At 43.9% G+C, this 16,294-nt stretch overlaps 1 protein-coding gene and 1 long non-coding RNA gene across 3 annotated transcripts in view; one reads left to right on the forward strand and one right to left on the reverse strand.

The window, feature by feature from the left end:
- Positions 1-483: 483 nt before the first annotated feature.
- On the reverse strand, positions 484-4,892 carry LOC131383213 (uncharacterized). The gene is made up of 2 exons (XR_009213048.1): positions 4,807-4,892; positions 484-1,624 (listed from the first exon to the last, which is right to left on the reverse strand). It is a non-coding gene; the product is annotated as an uncharacterized LOC131383213 (long non-coding RNA).
- PPP4R2 (protein phosphatase 4 regulatory subunit 2) overlaps positions 4,517-16,294 on the forward strand; it is a 70,730-nt gene continuing 58,952 nt past the window's right edge. Inside the window, exons 1-2 of one of the 2 annotated variants that reach the window (XM_032149503.2) lie at positions 4,517-4,771; positions 5,763-5,844. In XM_032149503.2, the coding sequence (XP_032005394.1) occupies positions 4,738-4,771; positions 5,763-5,844 (116 nt within the window). In that variant the 5' untranslated portion in view covers positions 4,517-4,737. The remainder of the gene's footprint in view (positions 4,772-5,762; positions 5,845-16,294) is intronic. The other variant, XM_058437165.1, reaches the window with a different exon arrangement.

Raw genomic sequence — 16,294 nt, forward strand, 5'->3', positions numbered from 1 at the left:
AGTTTTCTTTCTTTCTTTCCCTTTCTTTCTTTCTTTTCCTTCCCTCCCTCTCTTCTTTTCCTTCCTCTCTCTCTCTTTCTTGAGTTTCGCTCTTGTCACCCAGGCTGGAGTGCAGTGGCGTGATCTCAGCTCACTGCAAGCTCTGTCTCTTGGGTTCAAGCAATTCTGCCTCAGCCTCGCGAGTAGCTGGGATTACAGGCGTCCACCACCACACCCAGCTAATTTTTGTATTTTTAGTAGAGATGGGGTTTCATCACGTTGGCCAGGCTGGTCTCCAGCTTCTGACCTCAGGTGATCCACCAGCCTCAGCCTTTCAAAGTGCTGGAATTACAGGCGTGAGCCACTGTGCCGGGCCTCTATATTTCAGTTTTCTTTTCTGTTAAGTGAGGAGGATCCTCATAGGATTTTGTGAGGATTCAATTAAATACTCTGTAAACTGCTTAGGAAACACTTTTTGATAGTTTTGTAAACTGCTTAAGAGAATGCCAGACACACGAAAGTATTTAATAAATATTAGCTGTTACTATTACATTTCTTATTTGTTGCATTAGTTTCTAAAATTTAGAGGCTTGGAACAATTATAGTCATTGTCACCTTTTACAGTTTCTGTGGATCAGGTATTGGGAAGTGACTTAGATGGGCAGCGCTAGTGTGGGATGTCTGCTAAGGTTGTGATCCAGATGTCAGCTGGGGCTACAGTTACCTGAAGTAATTCCTGGGGCTAGAGGATCCACCTCCAAGGACAGTTCTTCTCTCTGTGGGGCCTTTCCACAAGACTGTCTAATGTTCTCATGACATGGCAGCTGCCTTCCCCCATTGAGGCCCCATTCACCAATTCAAGAGGCCAAGGCAGAAGCCCTAGTGCCTTCACACAGACAGCTGTGATTCGGTGTGCCGGATTATACTAGGGCATGAATCTCAGCAAGTGAGAATCATGAGGGGTAATTGTGGGGGCTGGCTGCCACATTTGTCTTCTGTTTTCTTCCCAGGAAATTGGCATCAGTAGGAGGCTTTTTATTTTATTTTTTATTTTTGAGTCAGGGTCTCACTATGTTTGTGGCCCAGGATGGATTACAGTGGCATGATCCCGGCTCACTGCAGACTTAAATTCCTGGGCTCAAGTAATCCTCCTAGCCTCCCAAGTAGCTAGGACTACAGGTGTGCGCCACTACCCCTGGTAATTTTTTATTTTTTGTAGAGACATGTTGCCGGGCTGGTCTCAAGTGATCCTCCAGCCTTGGCTTCCCAGAGTGCCGAGATTACAGGTGTGAGCCACCATGCCCAGCCAGTAGGAGGCTCCAGTAATTGCAGATATTGCGATACAGGCCGGCTGGAGAAGAATTCAAGGAAGAAGGAAGGAATGAACCAAACGAAGTTATTTTTTCAGCCTCATCTTTTGCCTCTTCTCCCCTTGTAATCTTGACTTCCAGACACTGGATAAGGTCTATGACGGGCGACAAAGTGCACACAGCAATGACAGCGTAAGGGAATCGTGGAAAGTGTACCAGAGGAAGTGGTGTTTAAGTAGAGATCTGAATTTGCAGAGGAACGTAGCAAAGTGCATTGGAGAGGAGGAGCTAACCAGACGGGCACAGGCCTTGATTATCTGAAGACCAGGTGGGATCTGAAAAACCATAAGAAATTCAGTTAAGATGACAGCAATGAAAGGGACAAAACAAAGTGTTAGAAATTAGCATAATGTGTTCTGCAACAGAAAGTTCCAATAGAACTTTTTGCAATAATGAAATTTTCTTTATCTGAACTGTCCAATACAGGAGCCACTAGCCACATGTAGCTATCGAGCACTTAAAATGTGGCTGGTGTGACTAAAGAATTGGATTTTTAGGTCGGGGCGGTGGCTCACACCTGTAATCCCAGCACTTTGGGAGGCAGAGGCGGGTGGATCATGAGGTCCAGAGTTCAAGTCCTGCCTGGACAATGTGGTGAAACCCCGTCTCTATTAAAAATACAAAAATTAGCCGGGCGTGGTGGTGGGAGCCTGTAATCCCAGCTGCTCGAGAGGCTGAGGCAGAGAACTGCTTGAACCCAGGAGGCAGAGGTTGCAGTGAGCTGAGATCACGCCACTGCACTCCAGCCTGGATGACAGAGCAAGACTCCATCTCAAAAAAAAAAAAAAAAAAGAAAAAAGAAAAAAAAAAAGAATTGGATTTTTATTGAAGAACTCAGGAAGTGAATTTTCAATTTTATTTAATTTTAATTAATTTAAATTTCAGTATTCACACATGGCTAATATCTACTGTACAGCAGAGCTCTTATAGTAAGAGACCCTTCTGAATAGTAGAGGGGCAGACAGAAGGGGAGGCTAAGCTTTGCCATGTAGGCAGTAGGCCCTTTCAGACTGAAGGGACCTGGATAAACTAAACCTGGTGCCTGGTAAGTGCTGGCCAAGTGCTCGATGATGCTACCCTATTCCCTCTCTCTGCAAGGATATTTGTAATTGAGCTAGATGCTCTGAACAATGAAGGTCTAAAGACACAGGGGACTGGTTCTCTGATGGCACAATTTGAGAGAGCTATTTTGGGTGTGAGTGTCTTTTGCCTACATCTACCACCTAGGATCAGGGTCAGACCCACTGTCTTTTAAGAGGGTCAACAGTGTAAAGGCTGTGTCCAAACTTGCATCTTCTTAGAACAAACAATACCCTTCCCTTCCTCCCTTGGTCCTTCTCTCCCCTCCTTCCTTCCATGACTTTGTGCTATGCTGGGTTTTGGGAAGAGGAGGTGGAACAACTCAATACCTTTTGTTTTCCTTCTCTCTCTTTTTTTTTTTTTTCTTTTTTTTTTGAGACCGAGTCCCACTCTGTCGTGCCCAGGCTGGAGTACAGTAATGCTATCTCGGCTCACTGCAACCTCAGCCTCCCGGGTTCAAGGGATTCTCCTGCCTCAGCCTCCCGAGTAGCTGCGATTACAGGTGCCCACCACCACGCCCAGCTAATTTTTTTTTTTTTTTTTGTATTTTTAGCAGAGACAGGGTTTTGCCATGTTGGCCCGGCTGGTATCAAACTCCTGACCTCAGGTGATCTGCCCGCCTCAGACTCCCAAAGTGTTGGTATTACAGGTGTGAGCCACCGTGCTCAGGCAGTACCTTTTCTTTTAAAAGCTCACAGTTGAGTATGAAAATGTCCACGCACTGGCTGGGAGCCAGATGATTTGGGTTCTGGGTTCTAGTTCTGTCTCCTCAGACTTGCTGTCTGTGACACAGCTTTCCCATTTGTAAAATGTCAGGGCTACAGAGGACTTCTGAGGTTTCCGCCCTCTCCCACCTCCTGGGAGATTATGTCATGTAATAATGATAACAGTGGTAATAAAAACCCAGCCACGTTGAGTTTTCCAGGTTTCACGCACTGTGCCAAATGTTTCACATTTGCCATTTCACTCAATCCTTGTGGCCGTTTTACAACCCCCGTTTTATAAGTAAGAACCCTGAAGCTGCCTGAGTTTAGGTAACTACTTCAGGGCCACACAAGGAGTAAGTAGTTGAGTTGGGATTTGAATATTGATTCCAAATCTTGAGCTCTTAATGACTTTGCTGTATACATTACTTCTTGCCACAGGTGGGCCAGTGACGAACGAACGTTGGGTTAAGCAGGGAGGTATTCTTGTTAGGATTATTAGTAATGCTTAGTGTATGTATGTATTTTTAATTTTATTATTATTTTTTGAAACAGAGTATCGCTTTGTCGCTAGGCTGGAGTGCAGTGGCGCGATATCGGCTCACTGCAACCTCCGCCTCCTGGATTCAAGCGATTCTCGTGCCTCAGCCTCCCAAGTAACTGGGATTACAGGCACGCGCGACCACGCCCGACTAAATTTTGTATTTTTAGTAGAGACGGGGTTTCGCCATGTTGGCCAGGTTGGTCTTCAACTCCTGACTTCAGGTGCTCCACCCGCCCCAGCCTCCCAAAGTGCTGGGATTACAGGCTTGAGTCACCGCGCCCGGCCTGTATTTATTTTTATATAGAGAAGGGCGCGGGAGCGGGCTCATTTTGTTGCCCAGGCTGGTCTCGAACTCCTGGGCTCAAGCGATCCTCTCCCCTCGGCCTCCCTCCCAATGTGTTGGGATCACCGGCCTGAGCCCCCTGCCCGGCCTCGCTTGACGTTTTTTAGGTGCATTCTGAACGTGAAGTGTATACACTGAATTCTCACAGCAACTGCATAGGGCATCGGTACCAGTGCCCTCACTGTACAGATGGGGAAAATGAGGCTCAGAGAGGCGAAGTAAGTAGCTTAAGTTCACACAGAGAGCAAATGGCAGGGATTCAAAGCCTAGGAGTCTGCCTGCAACCCTCTCGCCTGACCGTCCAGTCTTCAGCTCCGCGGAGCGTGGGCCCACAGCCGGGGCTCCGGCAGCCGCCTGGACGCAGCCGCGACTGGTGGCTGCACTGGGCCCCAGCGTCACGCCTCGGCCGCGCACGCGCTCTCGGGTTCCGGGCCGGAGCGCGCGGCGGGAGCGAGGACGGCGGCCGGGAGCGTGCGCGCGGTGACGTGCCGGGCGCCATGTTGGAGGGTTGGTGGTAGCGGCTTGGGGAGGTGCTCGCTCTGTCGGTCTCGCTCTCTCGCACGCTTCCCCCGGCTCCCTTCGTTTCCCCCGCCCGGTCGCCTGCGTGCCGGAGTGTGTGCGAGGGAGGGGGAGGGCGTCGGGGGGGTGGGGGGAGGCGTTCCGGTCCCCAAGAGACCCGCGGAGGGAGGCGGAGGCTGTGAGGGACTCCGGGAAGCCATGGACGTCGAGAGGCTCCAGGAGGCGCTGAAAGGTGGGGGTAGCTGCCCCCTCTCCATTCCCCCTCACCTTCTGCGGCTCGCTCTTCTCTCCTTTCAGGGCGGATGGTTCCGAGGGCCGGGGCCGGGCGCGGCGTGGGGAGAGTGTTTCCCGGGCTCCCATCCCCCTCCACCTCCCCAGGGGCGGGGAGCCCTGTGGGCAGCTCCCTCCCGCCCCGCTCTGGCTTTGTGTCGGCCGCCGGCGTCTGGGCTGGGGGAGGGGAGCCGGGGAGGCTCTTGCGGGGGCCCCAGTCTTTCTCCCACCCGTTCAGGGGACGAGTCGCGGACCCGCAGATCCCTCCCTCCCAGGCATCCCCCTTTCTCCACCAGGCTACCCGCACGCTAGGCGTTGGGGTGGGAGAAAAAGTAAAAGGTTGGTGGGGGCGGGGGTAGGGGGTGGCATCGCAACTTTTAAGTTGTCTTAGGATGCCTTTTTCATGGCTTTTGAAGTCATCCTTCCGCACCCTAATTTCAAGGTGGTTGCCTTCACCGTTGTTGATTGCACGCCTTCCACGCAACAGGCTTGAGAACAGTGGCTTTCAAACTTCGAATAGAAAGATTTCAGCGTTTTGAGAATTATTCTTTGACATAACAGAATCATTTGGGGACGGCTACTTGGGGTAGTTGGTGTTTCTTAAAAAGGCAGATTTATGGACTTAGATAACAATTGGTGGGAGTCGGGGCCTGGAGATTTTTATTTTCACTGGATTCCCAGCTTAATATAATGCTGGTGTTCCGCCGGACCACACTTCGAGAAGCACTGCGTTAAAAATGGTTTGTGAAGTTGAGTGCCCCCTTTAGGAGGATTCTTGTTATCTGTAAAGAGGGTGACATGTTGGAAGTAGAACTTGGGAGGATTGAGGTGGTTATTTGGTTGAGAGGCCTTATGTTTTTAATTTTGTATTTAATTGATTCTTAATAAGGGAAAGGACTAGGAGGAAAGTTTGTTTTTGAGAAAACTGATAACATTTTTTTTTCTTTATCTAGATTTTGAGAAGAGGGGGAAAAAGGAAGTTTGTCCTGTCCTGGATCAGTTTCTTTGTCATGTAGCCAAGACTGGAGAAACAATGTGAGTTGAAAACATGCATTTGTCGTTATAGACCAGTGCATTATTCAGAATTGCTCAGGAAAGGGAAAAAAGTGTATTTTGGGATAATTAAATCATTCATTTTAAATTGTAGAAGTCCTGGTCATTTAAATAATTTATATATAAATTTACATTTAAAGAGCGTATACATTTATTTACTCTATACATGGTCTGTAACGGATTTTAAAAACTTGTATATGTTAAAATTTTCTTTATAGCTAGGCTTTGGCACGCTTAGAGAATGTGTTAGTCTTAACGAGCCAGAGAAAGGAAGACTGCCTATTCCATTATGACCCTTTTTGACCATAACAAATGCGCTTATTCCTAGAATTTTGTGGCTTTGATTCTGTTTCAGAGTCTTGGTGGTATTGTCTCATATTGTCGTGTGTCCAGCCTTTTTTTGGTCATATTTGCATATGTAGGTGTTTAAAGTGCCACTTCTATTTATCATCTTGAGGACTCTGTGATTATCTGACAAATTCCAGATGCTACAGTTTTGACCTGTAGACTTTCTAAGATAGCTAACTTGTTACATATGCTCAGCATTTTATTAAGCTCGTTTCCAAATGTTCTGAATCTGAAACTTACACTATAAAGTTAGGGCTGTGTTCAGAAGGAACATTCCAGGTCATTGTTTTGCAGTTTGTGTGGTAGACACAATCTGGCTAAGTTTATTTGTAGAGGACAGTGCATCTTTGATGACTTCTTTTTGTAGTCTTTGAGTGGGGGCTGGGGCAGCAGGAAAGGGGTAGGTTTTTATGGTTTCAATGTTAGTAAGTGGGTTATCTGCCTAGTATGAGTAGCTTTCAGCAAGTATTGTATAATTTTTCTGGCTTTATTATTAGCAAGTGTTCATTTCTCACAAGATTTGCTTATGGTTGTAGTCTAGCCTTTTAACAACTAGCCTAATTTTAGAAAGAAAAAAACCTTTGCTGCCTCAATGCTTGATTTAATGGTCATGCCTGCAAGCTGAATCTCCTTAGTATTCTATTAAAATATACCAGTCATTTTGAGAACGTCACTGTGATGTGTTCAATCTTGTATTTCTATTTATTACACTAAAAAATGGGACCCTCTGGGGGGGAAGTCATTTTTACCTTCGCATTAGGGTTTCATATAGAACATCTTGATTTAGAGCAATGTAAAACTGTTAATTTGTGCTTATATAGATAAGCCTAAAAATGACCACGGGCCATCTTTCAAAAATAAATTAATCCCTAAAACATAAATGCTTAGACTGCCACTATTCCTCTTGAATTGCTAGTCGGCACAGACTTAGCCCTGTCAACAATGTCAAGCCAAATAGCATTTTACTTTTGGCTGTTTTTTGATATACAAGATTATATCAAACTATTTGGAGATGAGTACTTAAAACCTCTTAGTTTATCAGGTTTGTACACACTGCTTTCCCTTTTTGATAAAGTACATTGCCTATAAATGTATAAATAGTTGAAAGCTTCTAAAAGATAGCTTTTTAATATCCTGTCTTACTGGAACACCAAGTGGCTGGGGAAGTTATCTGATTTTTTTTTGGACAGTTATTTTATCCTGGTAGAAGAGGACTTAAAATTCCCAATCCACCACCCCATATTAGGTGTTTATATATTCACTAAGCATATTTTGTACTGAAATGATTGGTGTACTTAGATTCTTATATTCAATGGAATTTGGAAAATATTTTTTATTTTATTATGTAAATAGCCAGTGTTTATGCATTTAGCTTTAAGCTTTGATTTCTTTTTATCAACATGGCATATCTTTGATACTGACATTTGCAGAATTTCTGTTACCCATTTATGGCTAAACTAAGCTTTGTCTACTATGTGAGATTGTAACGAGAATGAAAATGAAAATTTAAAGAACAGCAATTTAGACTTTTCTGATGTTTTATGATGGGTGGATTGCTTAAGATAAGCATTTCCACCGGATGTGGTGGCTCATGCCTGTATCTCAGCACTTTGGGAAACGGTGGATCCCTTGAGGTCAGGACAAAAAATTTAAAAGTTACCTGAGTGTGTTGGTACATGCCTATAGTCCCAGCCTCTCCAGAGGCTGAGGCAGAAGGATTGTTGGAACTTGGGAGGTTGAGGCTGCAGTGAGCCATGATGGTTGGTGCTACTGTACTGCAGTCTGAGTGACAGAGTGAGACTCTGTCTCAAAAAAAAATTTCATAGTTGTTTTTATTTTCACTGATGTATTATAGCAAGAAAGCATTAACAGAAGTAGTATGGGAAAGTGTTTATGGATCAAAATCAGTGACCCCACCAGGCTACTTAGTTTTCTTTTCAAAAGACAATGATTTGACACTTGTTTTTAGCTTTAGAGAGGTTTTAGAATTGTTAAGTGTAGGCTTTTACAACGGAGGAGGTTGTAGGAAAAATTTGAAGATTTTTACTTCTTAGTCTATTAAAATTACTTGTGAACATCTGATGTAGGAAGTTAGGAAAGATGCCAAGACATACTAAATTGATGTGAAGAGGGAAACTATATATGTATATAACTAAAATAATTAATCCCCAAGTGAATTGTTTCCTGCCACTTCAAAAAATTGTTTTTAATGTTGGAAAGAATACTTTGACCTGAAAATGAGACATTTTCTGGAGCAACACTCTTCTGAAGGTAACGTAGTTTCTGACATCATGCTAAATATATAGTATGCGCTGAATAAACAGGAACATATGGTGTGTTTCAATCATGAATTTAAAGACGATGCATTTCAGTCATGGATTTAAAGGTATTTGATGGGTTTGAGTTGCAATTATTATCCTTTTTGACGGTCAAGTTGTCTCCCATTTGGCCAGTGGTAGCCTTTGCCAGTTGGCTCCAGAGTCCTTTTGAGATGACCTTAGTAGTCTTTGATAGTATCCTTATTCTCTGGTATAAGAATATGTTCTAAGCTCATTTCTTGCCCCAGATGTGAATCAGATATTTCTCAAGAAGACCTGCCTTTTAGTGGGAAATGGTGTTTCAAGACTACGATCCTGGTGGTAGAGATGTTTATTATTACTCAGCTACATAAAATACTAAGGCTTGCAATTCAGAATCAGGAATACAGCATTTTAAAAAGTTTTTTTTTTTTGTTTAGGTAAAATATGCTTATATAATTTACTGGCCAGGCGCGGTGATTCATGCCTGTAATCCCAGAACTTTGAGAGGCTGAGGCAGGTGGCCCAGGGTCACTTGAGCCCAGGAGTTCGAGACCAGCCTGGGCAACATGGTGAAACCTGTCTTTACAAAAAATTAGCCTAACGTGGTGGCATGCACCTGTAGTCCCAGCTACTCCCAGCTACTTGGGAGGAGGAGGTAGGAGGATCACCTGAGCCTGTGAGGTTGAGGCTGCAGTGAGCCGTGATTGTGCCACTGCACTCCAGTCTGGGCAACAGAGTAAGACCTTGTCTCAAACGCACACTCGCACACTTATATAATTTACCATCTTTACCATTGTTTTCTTTCTTTTTTTTTTTTTTTTTTTTGAGATGGAGTCTTCGCTTTACGCCACACTGGATTGTAGTGGCGCAATCTCGGCTCACTTCAACCCCCGCCTCCCGGGTTCAAGCGATTCTCCTTCCTCAGCCTCCCAAGTAGCTGGGACTACAGGCACACACAGCTAATTTTTGTATTTTTAATAGAGACAGGGTTTCTCCATGTTGGCCAGGATGGTCTCGATCTCTTGACCTCGTGATCCACCCGCCTTGGCCTCCCAAAGTGCTGGGATTACAGGCATGAGCCACCGCCCCTGGCCCCATCTTTACCATTTTAAGTATACAGTTTGGTGGTAATAAATACATGTATATTCTTTTTTCCCCCCTTTTATCTTTCCTGTTCCTTGCTCAGTCTCTGGTAATCACCAGTCTTTAGACTCTTACCTTTGTGAGATCCACTGTTGTAGCTCCCACGTATGTGAAAACGTGATGTTTGTCTTTCTGTGCTTGACTTGACTTCACTTAACATAATGGCCTACAGTTCCATCCATGTTGTTGCAAATCACAGGATCTAATTCTTTTTTATTGCTGAATAATATACCACATTTTCTTATCCATTGGTGGGAACTCAGGTTGGTTCCTTGTTTTAAAAAGTATTTTTGAGGCAAGGTCTTGCTGTTGCCCAGGTTTTAGTGCAGCAACTCAGTCATAGCTCACTGCAACCTCAAACTCCTAGGCTCAAGGGATCCTCTTGCCTCAGCCTCCTGTATAGCTAGGACTTACAGATAGGGTAGATGCCACGATGCCTAGCTAATTTATAAATTTTTTTTGTAGAGGCAAGGTCTTGCTTTGTTGCCTAGGCTGATCTCCAACTCCTGGCCTCAAGCAGTCCTCCCAAAGTGCAAAGATTACAAGTCATGAGCCATTTCACTGAGCTGGTTTCATATTTTGGCTGTTGCAAATAGTGCTGCAGTAACCATGGGAGTGCATAGGGCTTTTTCTTTTTTTTTTTTTTTTTGAGACGGAGTCTCGCTCTGTCACCCAGGCTGGAATGCACTGGCACAGTCTCGGCTCACTACAGCCTCCGCCTCCTGGGTTCAAGCGATTTTCCTGCCTCAGCCTCCTGAGTAGCTGGGATTACAGGCATGCGCCACCACGCCTGGCTAATTTTTTTTGTATTTTTAGTAGATACGGAGTTTCACCTTGTTAGCCAGGATGGCCTCGATCTCCTGACCTTGTGATCCATCCACCTTGGCCTCCCAAAGTGCTGGGATTACAGGTGTGAACCACTGCGCCCAGCCCAGGGATTTTATAACTTTTGCGTACCAAAAATCCTGGTTCTCTCAAGAACACAGGCAGGGTATGATAGAATCAGGATGTCTTGTAATTACTGACTGTAACCAACATTACACATCAGAAAGTCTAAAATAATAATGCAAATATTACTGCCACCAATATAATTACTTGGAATGTTAAAATTTTTTTACATACTCTCTATTTCTAGCCCCCATTTAAAAGTTTTTCTGTCTGAATTGTCTGAGCATATTGCTGTTAACGTAACTTTCCCTTTTGTTTTTTTTTTTTTTGAGACAGAGTCTCACTTTGTTACCCAGGCTGGAGTGCAGTGGTGCGATCACGGCTCACTGCAGCCTCTGCCTCTTGGGTTCAAGTGATTCTTGTGCCTCAGCCTCCTGAGTAGCTGGAGTTACTGGCATGTGCCACTATTGCCTGGCTAATTTTTGTGTTTTTACTAGAGACGGGGTTTCGCCATGTTGACCAGGCTGTTCTCGAACTCCTGGCCTCGAGTGATCCTCCCCCTGCCTTTGCCTCCAAAGATGCTGGAATTACGGGCATAGTCACTGCCCCGGCCGACTTTCCCTTTTAACTGTCAATCTTAGTTTTATAGTAGGTATATATATCTCATGCCTACAACGAGTCCTTATGTCATTGTCATTGTATTGTCTCTGTCTCTAGTCAGTTTGGTTGTCTGAATGAAGCTTATTCTTTAATAGATTATTGAAAAGGGGCTAATTGAAACAATATTTCTGGAGTGTTTTTTTTTTTTTTCGAGACAGCGTCTTGCTCTGTTGCCCAGGCTGGAATGCAATGGCGCGATCTTGACTCACTGCAACCTCCACCTCCTGGGTTCAAGCGATTTTTCTGCCACAGCCTCCTGAGTATCTGGGATTACAGGTGCATGCCACCATGCCCCGCTACTTTTTTGTATTTTCAGTTGAGAGGGGGTTTCGCTATGTTGGCTGGGCTGGTCTCGAATTCCTGACCTCAGGTGATCTGCCTGCCTTGGCCTCCCAAAGTGCTGGGATTACAGGCACGAGCCAGTGTGTCTGGCCTAACTTTTGTATTTTTAGTAGAGATGGGGTTTCATCATGTTGGCCAAGTTGGTCTCGATTTCCTGACTTCAAGTGATCTGCCCGTCTCGGCCTCCCAAAGTGCTGGGATTACAGGCCTGAGCCACCGCGCCTGGGCTGGAGTTCTTATACATGTCTTGTGTGTTGTCTGTGCCTTTTATTTTTATTTTTTTATTTGCCCCCCTTTTTATTTCCCCTTTTTGTTGAGCATGGGGTTTTGCTATATTGCCCAGGCAGGTCTCAAACTCCTGGGCTCAGGCTGTCCTCCCACCTGTGCTTCCCTAAGATCTGGAATTACAGGCATGAGCCACCGTGCCTGGCATGTGCCCTTCAATCTTGAAGGTCACTTTGGCTGGAAATAAAATCTTTGGTTCAAACATTTTCTATCCTTGAGTGTCTTAAGTTTGTTAATTCTATTGTTTCCCCCAATAAAACTGTTAAAATCTATTTATTTTTGAGACAGTCTTGCTCTTTTGCCCCGGTTGGAGTGCAGTGATGCAATCTTGGTTCACTGTAAACTCTGTCTTCCCACCTCAGCCTTCCCAGTAGCTGGGACTACAGGCACATGCCACCACACCTGGCTAATTTTTGTGTTTTCTGTAGAGATGGGGTTTCACCGTGTTTTTAGGCTGGTCTCCTCAGCTTGAACTCTGGAGCTCAAGTGATCTGCCCACTTTGTTGGCCTCTTAAAGTGCAGGGATTACAGAGGTGTCACCGTGCCTGGCCAGCTGTTAACATCTGATGATAATTTTTTTTACCTTGTAAACTGCCCACTCCTTTTGTCTACCTTCCTGAAAGATTTTTTTCTTTAAAATACAGTGGTGTGTTGTGTGTGTTTTGAGTCGGAGTCTTGCTCTGTTGCCCAAGCTGGAGTGCAGTGGCGCCATCTCGGCTCATGGCAACCTCCGCCTCCCAGTAGCTGGGATTACAGGTGCCCACCACTATACCTGGCTAATTTTTGTATTTTTAGTAGAGACAGGGTTTCACCATATTGGCCAGGCTGGTCTCAAACTCTTGACCTCGTGATCTCCCCGCCTTCGCCTCCCAAAGTGTCGGGATTACACGTGTGAGCCACTGCGCCTGGCCAAAATACAGTGGTTTTTCTAGACTAGATCTTTAAAAGCATTTTGAAAATCAATGTTGGATATTTTGGAGTCATCGTACTCAGGTATATGGTGTGGTCTTTTTTTTTTTAATCCACTTATCTACACACTGGTGGTGTAGTCTTTCAATGTGAATTTTTAAATTTTTAAAAAGTATTAAATATTTCAAGAAAACGATTGAGTTGTTTTTGGTTTTTTTGTTGGGGAGGAGAGGGAGACTATATTGCTGCTTCTTTGCATATCTTCAGTACTTATTATTTTGTCTTGAATTCTTCTTTTTAATCCTTTTTTAAAAAGTAGTGTTACTGGCCGGGTGTGGTGGCTCACGCCTGTAATCCCAGCAGTTTGGGAGGCTGAGGCGGGCAGATCATCTGAGGTCGGGAGTTCAAGACCAGCCTGACCAACATGGAGAAAGCCCATCTCTACTAAAAAATACAAAATTTGCCAGCTGTGGTGCATGCTTGTAATCCCAGCTACTGGGGAGAATCGCCTGATCTCCGGAGGCAGAGGTTGCAGTGAGCCTAGCTCATGTCGTTACACCACTCCAGCCTGGGCTCCAAGAGTGAAACTCTGTCTCAAAAAAAAAAAAAAAAAAGGGGAAAAAAAGAAAAGCAGTGTTATTGAGGTATAATTGACATACAATACACTGTATTTATTCAAAATGTACAGGTTGCTAAGTTTTAATATCTACACTCAGGAAACTATCACAACAATCAAGATTGTGAACATGTTCATTCATTACTCCCAGAAGTTTGCTCATGCCCCATTGTAATCTTCCCTCCAAGCAACTGGTGTGCTTCCTTCCCTCCAAGCAACTTTTTGTTAATGTAGATTAGTTTGTGAGTTCTAGAATTTTATGTAAATGGAACCATACAATATGTATTCTTTGGCTTCTTCTATTCAACATAGTTTGTATTTCTTTTTATTTCTGAGTAGATGCATCATATGAATATGCCACAATTTTTTTTTTTTTTTTGAGATGGAGTCTCGCCCTGTTGCCCAGGCTGGAATACAGTGGTGTGATCTCGGCTCACTGCAGCCTCCTCCTCCAGGTTCAAGCTATTCCATTGTGTCAGTTTCCCTGGTAGCTGGGACCACGGGCGCGTGCCACCATGCCTGGCTAGTTTTTGTTATTTTTAGTAGAGACGGGGTTTCACCGCATGGGCCAGGCTGACTCCTGACCTCGTAATCCATCTGCCTTGGCCTCCCAAAGTGCTGGGATTACAGGCGTGAGCCACCACACTCGGCCCAGAGTAGCTTTTCTAACTACATGGAGCACTCTCGTTGCTTTTGTGAAGTGTTTTAAGAACATGGCAGTTTGCATTCTGAAATTCCAGGCTGTGTTTGCCACTCCTGCTTTTTTTTGAACCTTGTCTTCATTTATGTTGACTCCTCCTCCTCATTGGGGGCTTACCTCTTGATTGGAGCACTGTTGGGTCACTTTCAAGAGCTCAAGTGAGCAAGACCTGCTTCGTCTTTTCGAACTCAGAGCAGTCTATTCACTCACTGCTAGAGTTGGCAAAATCCATCTCAGTTTCAGCTGCTGTTCTCATATTGGTCTGCAGTGATTTCCAGTGAATACTTGTTGGCTATTTTATAATTCTCCTGTTCCTACGCCTTTGAGATACACCTTGACTTCTCTCTGTCACAGATCCCAGTAATGTTGAGGTCATGTGACCATCAGTTTTTCCTCATCTACTTTTTGGGGTCTGTGGGAATACTGTGTCAGCTAGTTTTGTTGTAAATATGGTCCACTGGTTTTTGGTTCTGCTCTCTAATTTGGTTGGCCATAAGGTTTTAGAGAGATGAAAAACTGTAGCACCACTGCCATCTTAGAATTCTGCTTTTTAGGAAAACTTTTACATCCCTGTTAAGTCACTTCCCTCATTTATAAAATGGGATAATAATAGTACCTTGAATTGTGGGCAGGCAATACATAGGAAACTCAGCACAGTGCTTGGTATGCAGAGTAAATGCTCGATAAATAATACTCGTTGTTATGTTGTTGATAATGCATATTTTGATTCTCTTTTTTCCCCCCTCTACAGTTTGAAGTTCTTTGTGTTCAGGCATTTTGACATAACAGTAAGAAAATAAAAGGTTGTTTAAAAGTAGTTATCGACAACTAAGACCCCCATTATTACAAAGAAATTCTCTTTAAGCCCACGAGGCTGTTAGATCCTTTTGTGGGGTTTCTTTTATCTTTTTCTTTTCTTTTTTTTTTTTCTTTTCTTAATTTTTTTTTTTTTTTATGTGAGACAGAGTCTCACTCTGTCACCCAGGCTGGAGTGCAGTGGTATCTTGGCTCATTTGAACCTCTGGCTCCCGGGTTCAAGCGATTCTCTTGCCCCAGCCTCCCAGGTAGCTGGAACTACAGGTGCGCACCACCACGCCATTAATTTTTGTATTTTTAGTAGAGATGGGGTTTCACCATGTTGGCCCGGCTGGTCTCGAACTCCTGACCTCAAGTGATCAACCCGCCTGACCTCAAGTGATCGACTAGCCTCGGCCTCCCGAAGTGCTGGGGTAACAGGTGTGAGCCAGCGCACCCGGCCTCTGTGGGGTTTCTTAAGAGGGAGTTTTGTTTTATTTTGTCTAACATAGTATTTCTTGAACACTTTGAAAATTGTTTCTAAAATGTCAGCCAAATACTACCTTTATGAATTTTTCCACATTCTTGTGACATCTGTACAATTACTTCTTTAATGCTTTTCTTCAGGTCAGCTGAGTTTTTTTTCCTGAAAATTTTTAAGTGGAAAGAATATTACAGATAAAGGTCAAGCCCTCAACCCCTGGCCCCTGCCCCCCTTCGCATAACCACTGTGTTAATTTTTTTCCCTTAATGTTGCTTTGGGAAATAAGATCTGAAGCCATTGGCTTGGTATGGTGGTTATGTTTTCTGAGTCACTTTACAATCTATAAATACTAAAATTACTAAAATACGAATTATCCACGTGTCACCTAAAGTCCTCTCATGTGCTATCATCACAATGGTACACAGAGGAAGCACAATAGATTTTCAGTAAATATTAGTTGAATAGATGCCCTTTTGCTTCTTAATATTCCAGTGAGTGAGGTTATTAAGGTATGAACATGAATAAAATTATAGTTTCTTTTTCATCACATCATGTAAACCTGAGTGGTACACTGGATGTTAGGCACGCCAACTTTCTGAGTAGAGTTAATTTTTCTTTTCTTCATTATTTTAGGTGCCCAAATAAGCTCATGTTTTCCATGGTCGGTTTAGTTTTTAGTAGTCGTTGGTTAGTTTCCTAATTGCATATGAGTTAGCATGTGGTGATGGTAGAATAATGTCATGTCTTGGAGAGAACATTGCTTGAGTTCCAAACTTAGCTTTTCTACTTCTTGGTGAGACTTTGGACAAATTATTTGTGAGCTTGTTTCCTCACTTAAAAAAAATGGGGTTTGTACCTTTAGTTGTTTCAGCTGTTGTGAGGACTTGAATAATAAAGTATATAGCTATAGATATGAAAACTTGGGGGACAGTAAAAATTATCTGTATGCTGGGCATAAATAG

Source organism: Hylobates moloch, unplaced genomic scaffold (genome assembly GCF_009828535.3).
Source record: "Hylobates moloch isolate HMO894 unplaced genomic scaffold, HMol_V3 SCAFFOLD_4, whole genome shotgun sequence".
NCBI lineage: Eukaryota > Metazoa > Chordata > Mammalia > Primates > Hylobatidae > Hylobates > Hylobates moloch.